Source organism: Calonectris borealis, chromosome 1 (assembly GCF_964195595.1).
Source record: "Calonectris borealis chromosome 1, bCalBor7.hap1.2, whole genome shotgun sequence".
In the NCBI taxonomy this organism is placed as follows: domain Eukaryota; kingdom Metazoa; phylum Chordata; class Aves; order Procellariiformes; family Procellariidae; genus Calonectris; species Calonectris borealis.
This window is the reverse complement of record NC_134312.1, coordinates 33,882,396-33,903,958: the sequence shown is the minus strand read 5'-3', so window position 1 is coordinate 33,903,958 and position 21,563 is coordinate 33,882,396. Positions and strand designations below refer to the sequence as shown.

Here is a 21,563-nt window from a genome sequence, read left to right as displayed (position 1 = left end):
CTTCAAAGATCCATGAATTTGTGATGTTCCCGCATTCGTATAATACGACTATAATGTCAGAACAATTAAATTAGTGCAAAACAAACTCACACCTCCTCTGAAACACAACACTGTGATATGAGGATGTCTCATGATGCTAGTGTTGTGCTCTAAGTAATCTTTTTTATCACTCTATATGGCCACACGTAGCACAGTGATTTGGATGCTTCTGGATCCTTCTAGTCTTTGTGCAGCTCACTTGTATGGACATATACTTTAATACAAATTTCTGGTCTTAAGGTGTTTCATTCCTGCTAAAGATAGCATTTCTAAACAGCACAGGATACCAGTGGGTAAACACAGATTTGAGATAGCACAACTGGGAGCCATTTCACTTGCTATTAACAATTTGATGCTCACATTTTATGACTGTTGTTTGTGCCTTGGAATGTTAAATTTATATTCTCCTGTGGAGTAATTTTAGGTAGAACCCAGAGTGGGACTCTAGAAAAGGCTGGTAGCTAGGAGAGTGCTATGTGAGCCAAATTATCCCTGGCATAACTAACAGGGTCGATATGAGAGATGAATTGGGCCCTATGTCTTTTTACTGTAGGGAATACTTTCTCTTGAGCCAAAGTAACAGCTGCAGTATGCTCATGACTTAAAAAAAAGAGCTTGCTTTTTTGGCAGAGTGAGTGCACATGCCTTTGTCTTCACAGTACAGTAATTCTTATTTTTCTGAATGATTTGTATGAGGTCACTTGTACATCTCAGGTTAGAGGGTTTATTTCTTATGCACTCTTCTCTAAGAGTATGTGGTGACCTACACTTGCCTCCTCTTGAAAGCTGAAATTCCCCCGCCTGATACGACAGGTGCACTGTGCTGATGGAGCGCAAAGATGGGGTGAAGTTCAGAGCAGGATTCCTGCCCCAGGGTTAGCAGAAAGCACAGAGCAGTCTGCCAGCTTCTGTCCTGGGACACGGAGCCCCGGTATGTCCATGGTGCTTGCACAACGCTGGATGTAATACCTTGTAGCTGGCATGTGCCTCTTCGCTTTCCTTCCCAGGGGATTTGTAATGATATCAAAGTGCCTGTCTTCACTTATAGCACAAAGAAATCATTTTAGTCAATCGTAAGCTTCTTAAATTAGTAGCTATGACTGCCTAGCATATATTTAATTGTTTGCAAATAATAATTTTTGCCAGTAATTTAGTATTCAATAGACAATACTGCAAAATTATTTATATCGGAAATAATGCAGAATCTCAATAAAAACTAAGGGAAGCAAGTTCCAATTACATGGTATGCTATGCAGTGCCTTTCAGTCTCTATGTAAGCCTATATTTCACAGGATAAAACTTGGCAAAAAACTTCATGCTAAATAATATAAAAGCAATGAATTTTCAGTTACCTTTGGTTAAGGGAAGAGTAAATGTGCAGACATTAACCTTAGAGTGAGTCACCGTTAGTGTAAATGCAGATAGTAGCATAAATGTATACATACTGTAGGAAAAAAAAAAACACGCTTTTTTTTTTCAGAAGAGCTTTTGAATCAGCCTAAGAATGAAAAAGATTATTATATCAAACTGTTGAATCCATTTATAATATGGTTCATAATGCCTATAGGTTTCTACTGGTTTCTATAAAATTTCATTGATTTCACTCCCTTTAAATTCTGTGGGTTCACCTACAGGGTCACTCTGAGTTGCTCCTCTGTGCTCTGGTCTCCTCAGTATCCACACTGTGTGCACACTAACGTGCTCCTGGGCTCCCTCTGGAGTGACCAGGCTGGTTGAAGCCACAGTCTACTCCAGTTCCACCCAGCAAGGGTGGATGAGACCATGCCAGGGTTAACTTCCCGGCTCACCCAAGAGCATCTCCCGCAGCATCCCTGCTGTCCTCACACCTTCACCCTTCTTTATACACTATTCTAATGCTCACAGACCTTCCCATCCTGCTCTCAAGACTAGAGAAGACCTTAGAACTGTGCTATCCAGTGTGGGGTGGGTTTTTTATTTCATACTTGACCAGCGATAATTTTATTTTAAATGCCCTTTATTTGGACCCTATTGTCATGGTCATTTAGCCTTTATTTTACTCATTTCGGTGACAATACATTTGTATTTCATTGCAACATATATGCTGTCCTTGTGTACTGTGGGGATTTCATGGCTAGATCTTCCCCTGCCCGACCAGCCCCTGGGGCTGCAGCTGGGCTGGCGGGTGGGCAGACACTCTGGGAGGGAAGCTGAGGACCGGGCAGGATGGTGTGGGGTAAGGCAAAGGAGGAGAGAGCAGGGTGGAGGATGGGGCAAACAGCATCGGACCTATGCCGGCTTTAAGTTATTTGGAGCATGCCCAGAGTCCTCGCTGAAAGGCAGTCTCCGACAGTGTTTTGATGGATGATGCTGCTGGTCCTGAGTTTCACAAGAAAAGCCAAAGCTGCCTGCAGTGGCAGTGGCTGGGCATGCAGGAACAGCGCTGCCACCACAACCACACGCAAAGTACCGATTCACCTGCACGCAGCCATCCAGCCAGCCACCTCCCTCCAACAGCCCCAGCTTCAGCAGCTGACGGCAGGTGGAGCTGTGCAGGAGGCATGGTGGGGCGCAGATGGGAAGGGCCATGGGATAGACATCGAGCCAGGCTCGCTGCAAGGCTCAGCGTCTGGGCAAGGCCAGCCTGCCCCAGACAACAGTAGCCTTGATCAAAGGGGACTCAAGCCACTCTTGACCTGGTGCCAGGGATCAGGTGGCTGCATGGTGTATGTATATATGGCATAAATACAACCTCTGGGGCTTCTCAGGATAAGCATCAGTAAAGGTGATGAATAAGAGAAGTGACTGCAAACTGGGCAGATTTGTGCAACGGGTTTAGTGTCCTGAAAAGAACAGTAAATAAAGAGCCCGAAGGATTGATTTAAATTGTAATCCACAAGACATAAAAATGCCAACATATAATAATAAGTAAGTAAAATATATACTTCATATAGTCTCCTTTTCCAAATAAAATTCATTCATAAGTCTTACTTTTTATAACAATTTCACTTACTTAAATGTTGCCTTTGCCTTTTCTGAATGACTGACTTTTATACTGCTACTACTTTCCACTTTGTGATTTTCAGTCAAAACCACTTACCAAAGACCACTTTAAAAAAAATGGAAGCAAAAACAAGTTAAAAGATTTAATAGCTAATCTGTGGTAGGTTGTACTGGACCCAAGGAAGAAATTCATTAACTACTCAATGTGCATTTTTACAAATCCTACTCTTTTATCTGGTAAGCCTTATCTACTGCAGAGTGTTAAGTGTACAATACAAATATTTGAATAATCATGACATAATTGCAATTCAGTTTGTCCATGCAATCCTAGTGAAACCCTGAGGAAGGCAAGTGGTTTCAGTGAGCACAGAATATCCTTGTATTTCATTCACTTGCAAAGTAATTGGCACAACATACTTCATTCCAAACATATCCTCTGAAAGAGATAAGTGAAAAGAATAAAGACTGTAAATACATGGATTTATTTCACTAATGTAGGAGGCATTTTAAAGGCAACTGTTCAATAGCAAGCTTTAATGTCAATGCAGATTTAATGAAGTCAGAATACATTACATCGCGGAGGACTGCCTTTGCAGATGTAAACCAGCATAGTTCCACTGCCTTTGCTGGAGCTTTACCAGTCTATAACTTCTAGCCTTGAAAAATCTTATCAAATATTCTCAGTTGCTTCTCCTTTCTTCGTCTTCTGTGTCTTTGTAGCCTAAGACTATTTTCTCCTGATTTTTCCCCCCTACATCTCTGTTATTTTAGTAGGTCTAATGATTCTCTTCTTCCTCTCCACTTTGGTCTCTTCAGCTTTCTCCAGGAACCTTTTTTTCTTTGTTTCATAGAATCATAGAATAATCTGGGCTGGAAGGAACCTCTGGAGGTCATCTAGGCCAACCTCCTGCTGAAAGCAGGGCTAATTTCAAAGTTAGTTCAGGTTGCTCAGGGCTTCCTTGTCCACTTGAGTTTTGAGTATCTACAAGGATGGAGACTGCACAACCTCTCTGTGTCCTTGTTCCTGTGCTCTGCCCCTCATTTGAATTTTTATTTTTAATACTTCATTATGTATCTTTGCAGTTCTGCAGCTTCCATAATTCTCCAACTTTGTTTCATCCTCGTGGTTTTCTCCACCCTTCTACCTCTTAAAGTTGTAGCAAACATACTATTTCTATGCTTTCTGAATTTTCTGATGTATTTATATTACTTCATAACAGAAATACACCCCTTCCTTTGATATACAAGATTATATTTACACCTCACAAGATTCAAACTCATGCCATATGGGTAGAGGTCAGGTTGAATGACCGCAGCTTATTGCCCAAAGCCATTCAGGTAACATGAATACTACTAGAACAGCCTAAAAAAACCCCTCTTATTCTCCTTTGGTCCTGCACAGCTAACCCATCTTGCACTTGAAAATCAGACCTGTGCCTAATACGTGAGGAGCTTCAGTGGTTTCTGAAAGCGTAGTGGCTGCTCAATATAAAAAGGTGTTCGATTTGAATGCCTGACATTGCCAGAATCACCAGATTCACGTTTGGAAGTTTTTGTTTAGGATGACAATGTGAAAAAAAAATTGAAAAAATTGGCTCAGTTGGCACTGGATTTTGAGCGGTAGTCCTATGGCACTGCCAGGAGCTACTAGAACAACACTGGCAATCTAAAGAAATGTTGTCAATTTTAAATTGCTCTAAACAGTCAATCTTTAGACAGAGATGGACATTCAATGTTTACTATCGAAGAGCCGGTGTTCCATTCTAATGGAGAATACAGGGAAAGTTAAGCAGATTAAAATGAGACTTAAGAAAAGTAATCTTACTGTTTTTAAAATATTCGCATTTTGAAATAAACATTGCCTTTTCTAAAATATTGGAAATACGTACATAAATGCATACATAAATTGTTAAAAAATTGAGTCGTCTGCTTATATTTGATTTGAACTGGGCTACAATGAAGCTTTGTGCTTGAAGTGAGAACATTAAACTTTGACTTCCCTGATGCTTAATACTTCTGTTCATTTTTAGAAAAAATAATTTTGCAAATCATAAACAAGTGAAACATCGCATCTTAATCAGTGGGTATTTGGTTACGCTTAATGAAATAATGCCCATTTACTTCATCACCGATGACTGTTTAAGTTGACTAAGGAAGGAGATAACTTGCTATGCTCTGACTACTATTTCAATGAGTGGAAATGTGGCAAATTCTCATTTCCTGAGATGTGCAAAGGCATGTGCAACGATTGCTCCTCTGAACTTAATTTTTTCCCATTATTCACACATTTTACAACAGTCAGTAAAATCGAAGCATTCATCCTTAAACTTTGTTCTACTACTATGTGAGCACCCCAGGTGTTAGCTTTCTGCAATGGAACATCTCAGGATATGAAATAGGACTCGTATCTTCATGCTTCTGTGATGGTGAGGATGGAGCTCTCCACCCACCTCCTATTCTTTCTCAACACCCAGTGCTCAGAACTGGAGTTTTGTTTATATTTCATGATCAGTATTCTCCAGTGTAAGCAGTTTAAAAGAAATAGTTTGGAAGTCTTGCTTTGTTGTTGGATTACTTTGATATTCATGGTATTTGGATACATAGGCTTTCTGTTTGTTCTCACTTTGCAGAAGTCTTCAGATTTCAAGTATTGGTTTCTTGTCATATGACAGTGCTTATCAGTGACCTACATAGGGAAAACAGTTTGATATGTATCTGAGAGCTGCCATCTTCAGATTATTCAAGAAGACAACTCGGTGTTCCAACAAGACTCAATATTCTCAAGATTATGCTGGATACCAATATACTTTGGAACAATCCAGACACACCTTCTACAATCCTGGACTCTTGACAGGGGAAATCTGACTTTAGCACTAAAGGTTCTCCCAGTACTCTTCACCTTCATTCAAAGCCTGATCAGCTCATTCCCTCATTTCAGGAGAAGAAAACATGTCCTCCAAATCCATTTCTACCTCACAAGATTCCTAAAATAACAGGTGAGTCACACCACAAAACAGCCTTAAGACATAAATGGTACTTCAAGCTCAAAGGCCATCCTTGAAGCCATTTTGCCTTTGACAGAGTGGTCGTTGATTCCTCTTGTACCCCAGCAAGAACAGAGGAAGAGGCTGGATGAGCTCAGTTCCACCTGTGCACTGACACCTCCAGCCATACAATAAGCAGGTTATCACTTCTGAAGTTGTTCACACTATCTTGGCCACCAACGTACCGATGAACAAATGCACTGAACATAGTACTTGCCGAGGATATAAACAGCTCTGTTTAAACCCTTTATCTGACTTACTTTTTGTTGAAGCAGACAAGAAAAGATTGTGACAAAGCACTTAATAAAGAGAAGACAAAAGGAATCTTTGAAAACAAGTTGTATGTACATTGCACATTTTCTGGAGAGCATTGGTGGCTGCATAGACAGATCTCACTGCCTGTATTGACTAGACCCCATCCAGCTTAGAAACCTGGCTCACCATAGGCATCTGCATTGTAGATATTTTCATTCAGATGGATGACGCTGAAAATGATTCCCTCATCTTTAACAGTGATTACTCATCAACTAAATGGGTTCTCCAGCTTGGGGAATTTTTAGTTCAAGGCTAGATTCCGGCCTCCTCCCGCCCAAAGATGTAGGTTTAATCACAGACACAAGAACTAGATTTGAGGACTAAACAACTAAAAATTACATTTCACTACAACAATTTCTAGAACCGCCTACTTTTCCTGAAAAGGAACCCTTGTACTTGTACAGCGATTGCCAGAGTACGGCTTCCTAACAACCGGTTTTCAGCGAGGTTGGTAATCCCAGGCTCCATTAAGGGATGCAGGGCTCCCTGAATGCTGGTACAAGCAGTTTCATGAGGACTTTGCCCGGACAGAATAATATAAGCAGGGGACCCGGTGTTAAAAGAAAACAAGTCCAGTCTGTCGACACCGTGGTGTCAGACTCTGCCTTGAGATCTTCTTCCTTTGAAGCTGCGTGCGGAAAGGTCTTCACCCAGGAGCTGACATGAAGGGGGAGGTGATCGGTGGGGTGCGTGTGGGCGACAGTGAACCTGAGGGGACACCCCCGAACTTCACAGCGCTGCCTTTGCCCTTCTCAGGGTGAATTCGACATCGCCAGGGTTCTCAAAAGTCCTTTTTTCTCCTTCAGTGACACGTCCCTCGGGCTCTAATGCCAGCTGCAGCAGGCGACGTGGGGAGAGGGGGTGTCAGGCGGCGGGACGGGGGTGCTGCGGGCCCGGCCCGGGCGGGCGGTGCGTGAGGGGGAGGTGCCGCGCGGCAGCCGCGCGCGGGGGCTGCCCTCCGCCATTGGGCAGCTCCTGCCCCGGGGGCGGGCCGGGCCCCGGGGCCCGCTTTGAAGTGCGGGTCCGGGGATGGCCACCGCCTGAAGGCAGCTGGGCACCTCCTCGCCTCCCCGCCGGCGGCGGGGGCAGGGGCAAGGGAGGCGGAGGAAGGGACGGGACGGGACGGGACGGGACGGGAAGGGCCGCCCTCGCCCACCCTGGCGGTGGAGAGCGAGCTGGGGGAGCGGAGGCGAGGGGCTGGGAGGAGAGGGAGCGCGGGCGCGGGGCGGCTTCCCGCGGGAGCGGGCGTGTGAGGGGAGCGCGGAGGCAGCGGGACAGCCAAGAGGGGCGCGGGGAGCATGGAGGAGCCGCGCGGTGCGGGGTCGGCCCAGGCGGCCGGCGGCTGCTGAGGCAGCGGCCCGGGGGCGCTGCGGGCACGCCCGCCGCGGAGCGAGCCATGCGGGTGGCGAGGTGGCTGGCGGGTCTGCTGTGCCCCCTCTCCCTGCTCGTCACCGGGTCGTGGGGAGTCCGCTTCCACCCGGGACAAGGTAAACAAGCAGCAACAAAGGCGGCGGCTGCCCCGCGGGTCCTGGCCGGGCGGCGGGCGGCGGCGGGGGAGCGTTTCCTCACGGGGGGGCAGCGTGGCGGCCGTCGTGGGGCGCGTCCACTGGGGCGCCCACCGGCTGCCGCGCGGGACGGCGGGCGCGGGGCGCCTGCGGCGGCGGGTGTGGGGCCGGGCGGCCGGAGCGGGGTCTCGCCGGGCAGGAGGCAGGCCCCCCGCCCCGCTCCTGTCACTGGGCCCCTGGCTAGCGCAAGGAGTGCCGTGCCAGGAGCCGTTTGGGCGCGGGTGAAGGTTGCTTCTGTGCTGTTGCATCAGGCTGAGTCTCTTGCTTTCTGTTGCAGAGACCTTAGTGAAGCAGCTCTCCTCCTATGAAATCATCACACCTGTCCGAGTGAATGAATTTGGAGAAGTTTTCCCTCATACGCACCACTTCAGCAGGAGGAAAAGGAGCTTGGAGGCACCACTGGAGCCCACTGCTTTCCGAACACATTACCAGCTCAGTGCATACGGGCAGGTCTTCCAGCTCAACCTGAGTGCTGATGCAGGCTTCGTTGCTGCTCAGTACGCTGTGGTGCACATAGGTGCCCTGCAGAAGCAGTCCTCCCCCGATTTGCGCCACTGTTTCTACCGTGGGCATGTCAATGCACAGGAGATGCACATGGCCGTCTTCAGCATCTGTGGTGGCTTGGTAAGCATGTTGGTTACTTCCTCCTGTCTCCATTCATATTCTTCTCCCTGAAAGAAATGTAGTGGGATGCCTTTGCCACAGAGCTGAGCTGGAAATTCTCGGGCATCATTCCAGGTAGTTGGTCATGAAATGTCTTGGCATCGGCAGTTTGCAGTCATGATGATACTTTTTTGGCGGGATATACAAATGCTGCTTTCAAAGGATCTATTGCTGGCCTGTAATAGAATTGGTTGATGTAACTCCTGACACCAAGAGCATTATAACGGAGGAAAAAACATGCCTCAAACACAGTAAGCTATTGTTTTGATAAAATGATGCTGTTAGTTGGCCTCAGTTATGTGTTTGTAGCTTTATAGATACTGTGTTGTTATGAGTGAGGAACAATGGTGCTTGAGATGATGATAGAAGAACTAGTGTTGACATTTTTTCTTCCTCTGCTTTCAGCAATGCTGTAGAGATGTGTCATGTTCTAATAGGTTTGCAGTAGTGCTCTCTAATCACATTTCTGTTAAAAGTGAATGGAAGCTTCCTACTGACTTCAGTGGGAGCGTGACTATAAAATGCTTCTTAAGAATTGAATTGAGCAAACAAATTCTTTACTTATCTCTTGAAAGCATTCTTTATGTTTTCCAAAGCAATAATGAAGAAATAGTATCACACAGCTGTCTATCAAAACAGTTGTGCTGTGTTTCTAAATTTTCTAGTTTTGTGTCTAGAAACAAGACAACTGGTACCTACTGCTTTACCACATCACAGTTTATTGAAATGCTGAGGACAAATATGAGGGACATGCACACCTTAAATTCACAGTAATAGTTACATCATATTTTTAAGTTGAGGTTGTTCCATGTTTGCTTGTTTGTGTGGTTTTCTTCTTCGTGTTTTTTTTTTTTCTTTTGCAGCCATTCAGGAAGTAAAAGTGCAAGACTTTTATTTCTGGGAATTGAAAAAATCCAGCTTCGTATTCTAGCCTCCTTCTAGTAGCCTATAGAAAACAGAATGGAGTTGGCTGGATGCGTGCAGGAGGGTGTAATGCACATTAAAAGAAGGTGATACAAATGGTGGAAAAGAGGATCAGAAATAATTGGTACTTGAGAGAGACACATCTCTTGTCTAATGCTTGTTCTATATATGCCACTTGTCTTTGAGTTGAGGCCTGTAGGCTTAGGCTAGTCCTTGGAAATTACTGGAGAAGTAGGCATTCCAAAACAGTAATTCTGTATTCATCAAAGTTTTGCCTATATATCTTGCTTTACAAACAGCTGTCATTGGTTCTTGTCTGCATTATTTAAAACCCAATTCAAACCTATACCAAAGCCGCCGATATGTTGCATTCCTAACTTACAGAGAGTAGGAAAGAGAAGGAATCACAAATCCTATTTTTAATGTTGTTTCATGTTCTAGTAGATGCTCATATACCATGGCATTGAGAATAGTGTCATACTGTATACGGAATAAATATGAGAAGTTTTAAAACCTTCTCTCTATGTAACTTTTGTTGCCTGTTTTAATCCTGTCCCTTCAAACTCTCACATTTTATTACTTGAAGGGACCATGTGCACTGAAAATAATTTCTCTGAAAAACGTGTACCTACTGCACTTGAAAGTTGTCTCAACTACCTATTATTTAACAGTTCTCAAACTCTTCAGCACAAGACCCTCTTCTCTGTGATAATTTGAATGTCTCACTTTTCTTGTCTCTCTCTCCCTACTTGGCTGGTACATTATAGTCTGCATTATGTATGCTTCCACTCAGAAATCCTTGAGTGCCTTCAGATTGAGCCTTTGCCTCTTCTAGATGAGTCTTGTGAACTTTCAGTGCAGCTTCCAGCTGGACTTCATGTCCCCTGTCATTGCCTGGCTGACAGAGTGCCTAGTCTGAGCCACCACAAAAAGGCCTTGCTGTCCCGGTGCTCTCAGGACCTTCTCTCGCTGCTCATTTCACCTCTGCCCGGGCAGACACAGCCTTGCGGAGGGTATGTAGCATACCCAGCATTGTGGCTGCTTTCCCCTTGCTAATGGAGCTGGTGAGGTTTTCAGAAGAGGAAGCAGAGCCTTGCATGGGTGCTGGTGCGCTTTTTGTGGGACATGCCTACAGTTCCCCAGGGAGGGATTGTGTGGGGACGAAGAGGCGGTCATAGCCAGCTGGTTGCCTGTATCTGCACAGAGTATCCTCCAGCCTGGCTCAGGGCCTTCAGCCTAATGTTCTTCCTCATACTCATGGATTCAAAGTAAATGTTACATTGTTCATGTGACTGCCAGGGGAGACAACTTTTTTGGAGGCAAGAGAAGAATGGATGTGAAAGGAGGGAGATAGAGGCCAGGTGGAATTTTCCTGTGAGATCTTCTCCTCCCTGAATGCATTCCCCACTCCCAGTTTTTTTTGAGGGGCTACCTTCAAAAGTTAGTAAAAAGATATTTTTTTCTAAAGGTTTTTAAAATTTCATAGCTTTGTGCATTCAACAAATGTACCTGTGAAAATAAGCTAGTCAGTTATTGCTCTTTTATTGAACAGTACCATGCTTCATGAATACATGCAAAGATTTAAGTGGGACTGCTGCTAAGGTGAGATACTATTTATTGTGAGTAAGACAGCAGAAACTAGACTAGTGATTCAGTAGCCCTATACTACATTTATTTTAAGTAAAATCCCTTCTCTCAGTAGGATCCATTTTCTTCAATGATGAACTTGAGCTTGGTGTATGGAAATTAAAATAGAAGAGATTGCTTTGAGCTATTAGGTATAATTTTATCTTCCAGCTTTGCATATGTAAGGCAATTGCTGTAGACCAATGCTGTAAAAGCTAGGGAGGAAAAAAGGACATGGACTTAGATAAAAAGGTACAGGAAATTTAACAATGGAATTTCAAAAATTGCTCTGAAGATGTGCCTGAGTGATCGGAAGTTAAACCAGGTACTTGCGTTCACTTTATCCTGTAGGCATGTATCCCCAAGCTCTGCGCTGCCTTCATTCACAGCTTCACTGCTGCTTCCCGAGTTCTTCTTTTCTTTTTTACATTCTCAGGTTGAGTGTGTTCTCCCCCTCAAGCTCTGCTTTCCTTTTTCACCCTCAGTTAAGCCTTTTTCTGAGTGTGCCAAGAGCATGTACAACCCAGAGTACCCATGGAGCATTGCTTAATGGCTCCTGACACCCTGTACGCAGTTTTGTTGTGTTACATTTCAGAGCATGCCCTGGGTTCAGGGATGCAAATGGCAAAGGGAGGTTAGAAGGTCAGCGGGGAGTCTGTAGTAATTGCAAGGAGGGAGTCTGTAATTAGGGAAGTTTGGGATGCCGTCAAAGGCAGAAGGCCATTTGGAGTGATGGCCTGGGTGCCTAGTTGAACATCTGATCACATACAGGCATATTTCATGTATCTTTAGAGTAATTTTTGAAATATCACACTTTATTTCACTTTATTTTCCTAAATTCTATACCTTTTTTCACTTTTACTGCATTGGTAAATATAGCTTCCTACAAACATGGAAACAAGATCTGCTGAGGATGTCCCTGGATGCATGTAGACTAAAGAGAGCTCTCAAACATTATACAGACAGCAAAATCAAAGAGGTAAAAAAAAAAAATCATTTAACTTTCAAGAACATATGGCTTACAAGTTTATTGACAAATAAGAGCAAATACCAGTGAATAAAGTATCTTAAAATGAGGGAGCTATCACCATTTATAACTAGAACGAACCTTCAATTCCTAGAAGGCCCCTATCTGAAGAAAGGAGCTTTTTTTTTTTTTAATGAATGCTATAAAAACGGTTTTAGTCCTTTGACAGGCCTGGTATTCTTTCGTGGAGGTCAGGAATGTGTTGACTGATCCTAAGGATAGTTAAAATCAGTTTTTGTGAGCTGAGAGAATGCTGAGGTGCCAAAGGTGTTTTATGTGATTCTACTGTGAGAGAGGGAAAGGTGAGGAAGGAGGAAACATACATCTTTTTGGGTGTACAGTTTCTGCTGTATAGAGCAACTTCACATGCTCACTGATGACAAAAGTTAGGAGTAGGAAAGTACATGTGAATCTCTCCTTGCCTGGATTTGCTAGCTGTCAGCTTTCTGCAGTCCAGGAAGGCAGCACTACTTTGTTCTAATGTAGCTTCTGGAGTGTAACAGGTCTGTGTGACAAATTGCTTCCTCGGGAGCTCGAGGAAGCCCCTTGGTAACACTTCTTTACTGCACATCAAGCTTACTTTTGTCTGAAGAATGGCAGGAATATGAACCTAAGTGTGGATCTTCAGACTTTCCTCAGTACAAGAGGTTGTGTTTATTTTTTTATTAATACGGGTCAGTGGATCACCTTTCTGAGAGACTTTGAAAACAATTCTGTCTGCTACTGTGGATGAGTGCAGCGGTTCCTTTTAAGGAAAAATAGGCAGTCCTGGAATTTATCTTAATGACATGTAATTTTTAATTGTTTGGTTAGAAAAAAAAAAACCAACTTGCTAGAAGCTAGTGCTGGCTAGCCAGTGTCTAGTTTCTCATGGAGATCTAGTGCAGATAACAGACTCCAGATATTTGCTCTCCAGTTTTGTGCTGCTTGGTACTAACAACTTCAGTGAGTTAAACTACATTGGTTTTCCAAGGAAAGCTTTTAACACTTGTACTGGAAGATATGCTTACCTTGACATAACTTAATGCTTAACTTAAGGCCTGTCACTTCAAAAAAGTTATCTTCTAAATCTGAAAGGTGGATTAGTTTTCAGCATTCATGTTGCATTTATAAACCTATGAGCATCCATAAGCCACATACTATAGATTTTATAGATTTTTATTTTAATATAGAGATTCCATCATAAGCTAGCAACAAATCATATTAAAATGTCAACTCAAGACAATCAATTCTTGTTTGGACAAACGAACTCTTATTGCTGCTGACTGGCTGGCATGACTTTCACTTAGTAGTTCTGGTTTCACTTGTCATATAGGTATGCAAGGTGAGTTACTAGCCCTGAATCTCTGCAATACGACAGTCAAAAATTTCAGTGCTTCCATTATCACCCTGTGATTTGTTCTATCTCTCACCAGCACAAAAGGGTTTCAAGTACAAGGACTGACTTTGCAAGTAAAAGATAAAATGTTTTGGTTGTTGCTTTTACAGCTAAACAGAACAAAAAAGGATCAGGAAGCAGACCAAACTCTACCTTCTCTACATTGAAAAGATCTAGATAAAGATTTTTGTACTCGATTGCTTCATTTGAATTTTTCATTTGATTTTTCTTTTTGCTGCTTTCTTCTCCGATTATTTATTCTTTTGCTCTTGACTTCATTTCATTTACAATTTTTATCTGCTTTACTTTGGTTTGTTTTCCTATTAGCTTTTCCCTAATATGTATTCTCACAGCAAGACCAATTTTTAAATATTTCCATTTCTGTGACACTTGATCTAGCATTTTTCAACACGAGTCTATTTTAATGGCTGCAGTTGCCTCAAGTCTTCCCAGTCTTGGTAGCCAATATATAGAATCATAGAATCATTAAGGTTGGAAAAGACCTCTAAGATCATCGAGTCCAACCGTCAACCCAACACCACCATGACCACTACACCATGTCCTTAAGTGCCACATCTACACGTCTTTTAAATACTTCCAGGGATGGTGACTCAACCACTTCCCTGGGCAGCCTGTTCCAAGGCCTGACCACTCTTTCAGTAAAGAAATTTTTCCTAATGTCCAGTCTAAACCTCCCTTGGCGCAACTTGAGGCCATTTCCTCTCGTCCTATCGCTTGTTACTTGGGAGAAGAGACCAACACCCACCTCGCTACAACCTCCCTTCAGGTTGTTGTAGAGCGCGATGAAGTCTCCCCTCAGCCTCCTCTTCTCCAGACTAAACAACCCCAGTTCCCTCAGCCGCTCCTCACAAGACTTGTGCTCCAGGCCCTTCACCAGCTTCGTTGCCCTTCTCTGGACACGCTCCAGCACCTCCATGTCCTTCTTGTAGTGAGGGGCCCAAAACTGAACACAGCATTCGAGGTGCGGCCTCACCAGTGCCGAGTACAGGGGCACGATCACCTCCCTGCTCCTGCTGGCCACACTATTTCTAATACAGGCCAGGATGCTGTTGGCCTTCTTGGCCACCTGGGCACACTGCCGGCTCATGTTCAGCTGGCTGTCAATCAGCACCCCCAGGTCCTTTTCCTCTGGGAGCTTTCCAGCCACTCTTCCCCAGGCCTGTAGCGTTGCATGGGGTTGTTGTGGCCGAAGTGCAGGACTCGGCACTTGGCCTTGTTGAACCTCATACAGTTGGCCTCAGCCCATCGATCCAGCCTGTCCAGGTCCCTCTGCAGAGCCTTCCTACCCTCGAGCAGATCAACGCTCCCGCCCAACTTGGTGTCATCTGCAAACTTACTGAGGGAGCACTCGATCCCCTCATCCAGATCATTGATAAAGATATTGAACAGGACTGGCCCCAGTACTGAGCCCTGGGGAACACCGCTCGTGACCGGCCGCCAACTGGATTTAACTCCGTTGACCACAACTCTCTGGGCTCGGCCGTCCAGCCAGTTTTTTACCCAGCGAAGAGTGCACCTGTCTAGGCCGTGAGCCGCCAGCTTCTCTAGGAGAATGCTGTGGGAGACAGTGTCAAAGGCTTTACTGAAGTCCAGGTAGACCACGTCCACAGCCTTTCCCTCATCCACGAGGTGGGTCACTGGTCGTAGGAGGAGATCAGGTTGGTCAAGCAGGACGTGCGTTCCATGAACCCGTGCTGGCTGGGCCTGATCCCCTGGTTGTCCCGGACATGGGAGCGCCCTCAAAACAAACCGCTCCATGATCTTCCCCGGCACCGAGGTCAGGCTGACCGGCCTGTAGTTCCCCAGATCCTTCTTCCGGCCCTTCTTGTAGATGGCTGTCACCTTGGCAAGCCTCCAGTCGTCTGGGATCTCCCCAGTTAACCAGGACTGCTGGTAGATGATGGAGAGTGGCTCGGCAAGCTCCTCCGCCAGCTCCCTCAGTACCCTCGGGTGGATCCCATCCGGCCCCATAGACTTGTGAGCGTCCAGGTGGCGTAGCAGGTCGTTAACTGCTTCCTCTTGGATTATGGGGGGTTTATCCTGCTCACCGTCCCTGTCTTCCAGCTCAGGGGGCTGAGTACCCTGAGGATAACTGCTCTGACTATTAAAGACTGAGGCAAAGAAGGCGTTGAGTACCTCAGCCTTTTCCTTGTCCTTGGTGGCAACGTTCCCCCCCGCATCCAATAAAGGATGGAGATTCTCCTTGGCTCTCCTTTTGTAATTAATATACTTGTAAAAACATTTTTTGTTGTCTTTCATGACAGTGGCCAGGTTGAGTTCTAGCTGGGCTTTTGCCTTTCTAATTTCCTCTCTGCACGACCTAACGAGATCCCTGTACTCTTCTTGAGTTGCCTGCCCCTTCTTCCACAAGTGATAAACTCTCCTTTTTTTCCTGAGTCCCAGCCAGAGTTCCCCATTCAGCCAGGCCGGTCGTCTTCCCCGCCCGTTCCTCTTACGGCACATGGGGACAGCCCGCTCCTGCGCCTTTAAGACTTCCTTCTTGAAGAACGTCCAGCCTTCCTGGACCCCTTTGCCCTTCAGGACTGTCTCCCAAGGGACTCTCTCGACCAGTGTCCTGAGCAGGCCAAAGTCTGCCCTCCGGAAGTCCATGGTAGCGGTTTTGCTCGCCCCCTTCCTTACTTCACCAAGTAATGAGAATTCTATCATTTCATGGTCGCTAAGCCCAAGCCGGCCTCCGACCACCACATCTTCCACCGGTCCTTCTCTGTTTGTGAACAGCAGGTCAAGCGAGGCACCTCCCGTGGTAGGCTTGCTTACCAGCTGTGCCAGGAAGTTATCTTCCATACACTCCAGGAACCTCCTCGACTGTTTCCTCTCTGCCGTGTGGTATTTCCAGCAGACATCCGGAAAGTTGAAGTCCCTATGTTGCTCTGGATGAATGGCACATCTTTTACTATTGCTATCTCATCTCTTTTTAGTTTTGTAGACAGTAGATGTCTTTTTCACATATATCTGAGGGTGGACCATAACACTTGAATTTACTTGAATATGATCCTTTATCCCAGGGTCAATTTCTGTCTGCCTGCCTTGGCAAAATCTCTATTCATCACACAATTTGTTATAAATAGTAAGACAGCTAAGGTCCCCCAGGACCTTTTTTTTTACAAAAAACCTGAAACATCCCCAATACATTTTCCCCAAGCTCCTTACATCTCTGCTTTTCCTGAAAATATTTCCACAGATGCTATTCTTTTACACATGGACCAGCACAGATCAGCAAATCCAGGTGGTAATTGCAGTTGTAAACTGAGAAAATACATGGGGTTGCGAATTGTGCAGCTGAAGGTCTGTCACAGAAAATGTCTGTTGGAAGCAGTAGGGTCTGAGTATGTGTCTACCTTTTCACCAGCAATTCTGCATGAATTGTGCTTTACATAGGCATGTCCCAGTCTGCTTAACGTTTTATGTCAGGGGAGCTCAGCCATCGCTGACCTGCCTTTTGCCCACGTTCTGTGTCTGGTAGCCTTCTCCTGGCGGCTGCTTAAGCACATTCTATTTGCCAGATAAACTGTTCTGATGGCTGCAGCCTGTTCTTAACTGCTGCCTTTATAGGAGATCCACAATCTCTTCTTCATCATTTTGGGTTTATGTGACACAGGTGAATTTGCTGGAAAGCTGTGGGCAGCCACAGGAGGTTGGATTTACTTTATATATATGCACATGTTCATTAAACTTCCAGGAAGTGCACAGAAGGTACTGTGCATGAACATAAGTGATAGAGGTGTCAGGGGAGGGGAGATGACACAACATATGGCCCTTTGCTGTCAGTAGGTGAGCTAAATTACTGAAATGGTGTGCAAAATGGCATTTTTTTTTTGGTCTTAAATTAATGCTTCTGCCCAAGTGGCAGTCAACAGTTAACTGTCATGGATCTCAGGAAACTTTGTACTCTTGGGGAATAGAGAGGCTTCCCACGTGAGATAAATAGTCTCAGTTGTCATTTGTTTCAGACGTACCCTCATGTAGAAAATGGCAAGATTATGGTAACAAAGTCAGACACTGTGAGAACAGGTAATACCTTCTGTGTATACACATATTGACAAAAGTACTCAAGGTAATTTAATGTGTGGCTGACTAAAACAGGTGAAAATCTAGCCATACCTTGCATGTACTTGAGTGATAACTGCCTGATGGCGCATATGAGGTTGAAAGGACCTTATGGAACTATTCATCTCCCAGTGAGAGAAAAAGGTGGTTCTGCATGTACTTAAAAACATCAAAGCTAGGAAGTTCTCTTTAAACAGAGATAAGTTGCAAATGTAAATTTGCTTGACATTTACTGAGACAGACGAGATTATATGATGGAGTTTCTTCCAAGATTAAGCGTATGGATCCCCTAGGTCTGTGTTCTATGGGAATACTTGGTGATAGTTTATTTATGTGTTAAAAATAAATGCCCTCAAAACCAAAAATCAAAGCCAACCCCCCCCCCAAAAAAAAAACCCCAACCAGACCTTTATGTAATACATTTTGTTTCACCAGATTCAACAGGTATTGCAGAACAGCTGCTTTTCCATAATGAAATCTCCATGTGTACATCTATGAAAAAATCTGTTATGCACAATTTTTAATTGACTTGTCTAGCTTGTTCACTGTGAATTGTATATAAAGATAAAAATAAATAAATTGCCCCTCTCTCTTCCTTCTACTCCAATGACTCTTGTTAATTGCCAAGAACCCTGCTCTTTCCAGCTGCCTTTGAGATTGTTATTGTAACATTCTCTCAAGTTCTCTGCTATTTAGCCAGTCTGTTTTTGTTACAAATTGTATTTGGAAACTCCTGGAATACCATTTTTGCCAGGCTTCAGCCAGACTTTCTTGCCTAGAATAGCTTTAAAAAGCAAAGTTGAGGGTACCTAGTGCCAGGTTTTACACTTCCTGCAGGAATACTTTTTTCCCCTATGCATTATGCAAAAGGGAAATACCTTTTTTTGTGTATGTGTTCCTGAGTGAGAGTAACTTGGCAGTAAGGACACTGGATCCAGTGCTACGGTTATCACCTGTTTAGATCAGGTGTGATCTAAACATACAAATAGGTAAGATCCCTTTAGGAGTTTACATGGAATTTAAATTCCAATCTGGAATTATGTAATTTTATTTAACCAGTGATTAGGTGCCTTTCCAGACCAGGACACTTCCGAGCGTAGGTATCAGTTCTGTTCAAGGTGTGATGAAATGTGCTAAAGGTGTGATTACTATCTGCTCATGAAATCTTAAGGTCACAGAATTTGTAAGGAGATGTAGTTAGATCATAGTTAAACTTACGATGAAAGATTTTCTCTATAATAAGCTTTTAGCTTTTTACTCTATTTCTCTCCAAGAACTTCAAATATAGTATTGCTTTCAATCACTTCTAAAAAGGTATTCCACCAGAACACACTTATTCATTGCTAGATATTTCTTCACTGCTGCTTAGCTGGTGTATTATTTATTATTTTATTGCTATTTTCTTATTTCTATTATATTAGCTCCGGTTTTAATTAATACATGAACTTGCAACCACTACCTCTTGTTGTGTTTCTAGGTGAATTATCTTCTAGTAGAAAAATTTTTTCCAGATGCTGGCAGTGTACCATGATCAGATAACCTCCAATACTTTTTTCTTCAGTGAAATAATTAAACTATGCTTCTTAAGTCTTTCATTAGAAAACATTGTAACAGTGGAGCAGGAAGAAAAAGGTGAAGGGCTTCTCACATGATTCAGAAGAGCTTTGAATTAACACGGGGGGCTAAGGGGAGAAGAGAAGAATATAGAAGGAATGGATTTTGTAATTTACTTTGACCATGAAAGTACTCTTGCTGTAAACTACTTGCAGGTTTTTGAGTTCGAGTTAAGAAGCCATACCATGAGGGCATGAAAAATACTTGAGCACAGGAGTGGAGCTTACCTGGGAGCGAGTCTGCCAGTTTAGAGTCATGTTTTCCAGAACTTCAGTTGTTCTTTTAGCATTTTTCTGAAACCTTTCCAATTTTGCTGTTGGACATATTGAAATTAATTCCACATTTCTGAAACCTGCTATATATCCCTTATGTTTTCCATGTGTTCTACGAAGTTGCCATTATACATAAGGATGTAATTTGTATATGGGCATGGTACGTACTTTAACCATAACTTCTGCAATATTTATTTCTACTACCCTTGGAATAGAGCAAATACATTGATTAAGACTCTACAGTTTTAAGCCACTTTAAACCACTGAGACATACTGTATATAGTGAATAGCTGTGTTGATCCATTGAACCTTGATTTAATATAAAGTGTCTAACTCATCCAGAGTATTTTAAATCCAAGAAATAAATTATCTTTCTCATGTGGGTTTTCTCATAAATTTCCTCAAATCTATGCATATGCATAGTCCTGGGTAGCACTCCCTCTTTGGACCACTTATTTATGATGTGCAAGAGACTGTTTTCAATTTGGTACTCCACTTCTACTGAAGAGATCTTTTAAATGTACTTTTACCTCTTTATCTGAGAACAGAAATAGAATGTTTCAGGCAGATTTCTTGTTATATGATTTGAGAGGCATCTGTAGATGATAAGTAAATCCAGTTCATTTCTGATTTCATTTCCTGCAAATGCTTGGGCTCCTGTTTTAGCAACCTGCCTCTGTACATCTAAGTGACTGGTTTATTTGGTTTTACGAAAAGTATTTTTCATTTGGATCTCACAGCCCTTTTCCTTGTGTGCCTAACTCACAGTAATAGCTCCATTTGTATCAGCAGACTTTGTTACCAGATTAAGTATCACTTTCATGACTATAAAACAGACAGTGTAGCTGGTGACTGAATTTTTGTAGACCTTTGAGTTAAGAAAATGAGGAGATAACCGTGTGCGGCTAATCAAAATCCATCTTTAGTCTTCGTAGATAATTTAAAGGATTGGAATTGGTGGCTTCAAGCTCAATGTCTGCTTGGGTTTTAAATGACAAATATCTTATACTCTTAAGGTAGAGCACTGTTTACATGTCTTATCCTTTGCTTTTTCTCACATACAATATAATGAGTTCTTCTCAGTTTGGATAGAGGATGTGCAAAAAATTTATTGTAAACTACTGGTGGGAGGTGTTCCTAATTAGTCAGTGGTAGTAATTATTTGTTTATCTATACATTGTTGAAGAGGAGAGAATTCATTGAGGAACGAATGGAAGTTTGTTGCATTATAGGTTTTTGATCAGCTGTTTCCTCCATATCTAAACAGATAGTTGATCCTGGGATACTGTGCAAGAATCAGTGGGCCAGAGAGTAAGCAAGCGAGAGGAAGCCTAGCTCCATTTTTCTAAAATAGTTAGCCCAAGTATCTGCAAAGGTGGAATCTCCAGTCTTAAGAACACTATTGTGCCTTCTTGTGTTAATCTTTTGGTTTAAAACAAAAAGCTAAGAATGAGTCTGAGGTTATGAAACATAATACAGGATTCTTCCCTTCCAGCTGTCTGTCCTAACTTTTTGGGCTGTAAGTTTATGGTGTGTTTTGTATTTTCTTGGGTATAATGAAGGAGATTTACTTCTTTGCTTTCTAGGCAATTTGTCTAATCATTTACTGTGAAGGTGACCACAGTTACTGCTACTATCTTTTGAAAGAGGGAGAATTGCCCGCTTTTTTTTTCCCTCTCTAGATGACTTCAGTTGTCTTTTTTCAGCACAGGATTCTGGATTTCAGTTAAGATACATGTATCAGTTCTGATTGAGGTACTTAGACTATAGAGTAATGAAAGTTGACCCACAGATGTTGCCAGGCATTTTGTATTGTGTATTCATTGTTAGGCTCAGCTTGATGTGCAGGTTTTGGAGCACCATTCAGAGTTGTTTGATGGGCTGGTTTTACAGTAAGCTCTTGCTGATATGAAGTTGCTTTTTTGCCAGGAAAAATGGTTCTCTGTTCCAGATGACCCTTACTATTTCAGTTGAAAAATATCTTTAGTAGGAGGCACAGATTTTTAACTGCATAGAGGAGTTGGT

The 21,563-nt window shown here is 43.3% G+C and overlaps 1 protein-coding gene across 1 annotated transcript in view; it reads left to right on the top strand.

Annotated features, from left to right (window-relative positions):
- The first annotated feature begins 7,776 nt into the window (after positions 1-7,776).
- ADAMTS20 (ADAM metallopeptidase with thrombospondin type 1 motif 20) overlaps positions 7,777-21,563 on the top strand; it is a 106,720-nt gene continuing 92,933 nt past the window's right edge. Inside the window, exons 1-2 of the mRNA XM_075148138.1 lie at positions 7,777-7,867; positions 8,223-8,569. Of these exons, the coding sequence (XP_075004239.1) occupies positions 7,777-7,867; positions 8,223-8,569 (438 nt within the window). The remainder of the gene's footprint in view (positions 7,868-8,222; positions 8,570-21,563) is intronic.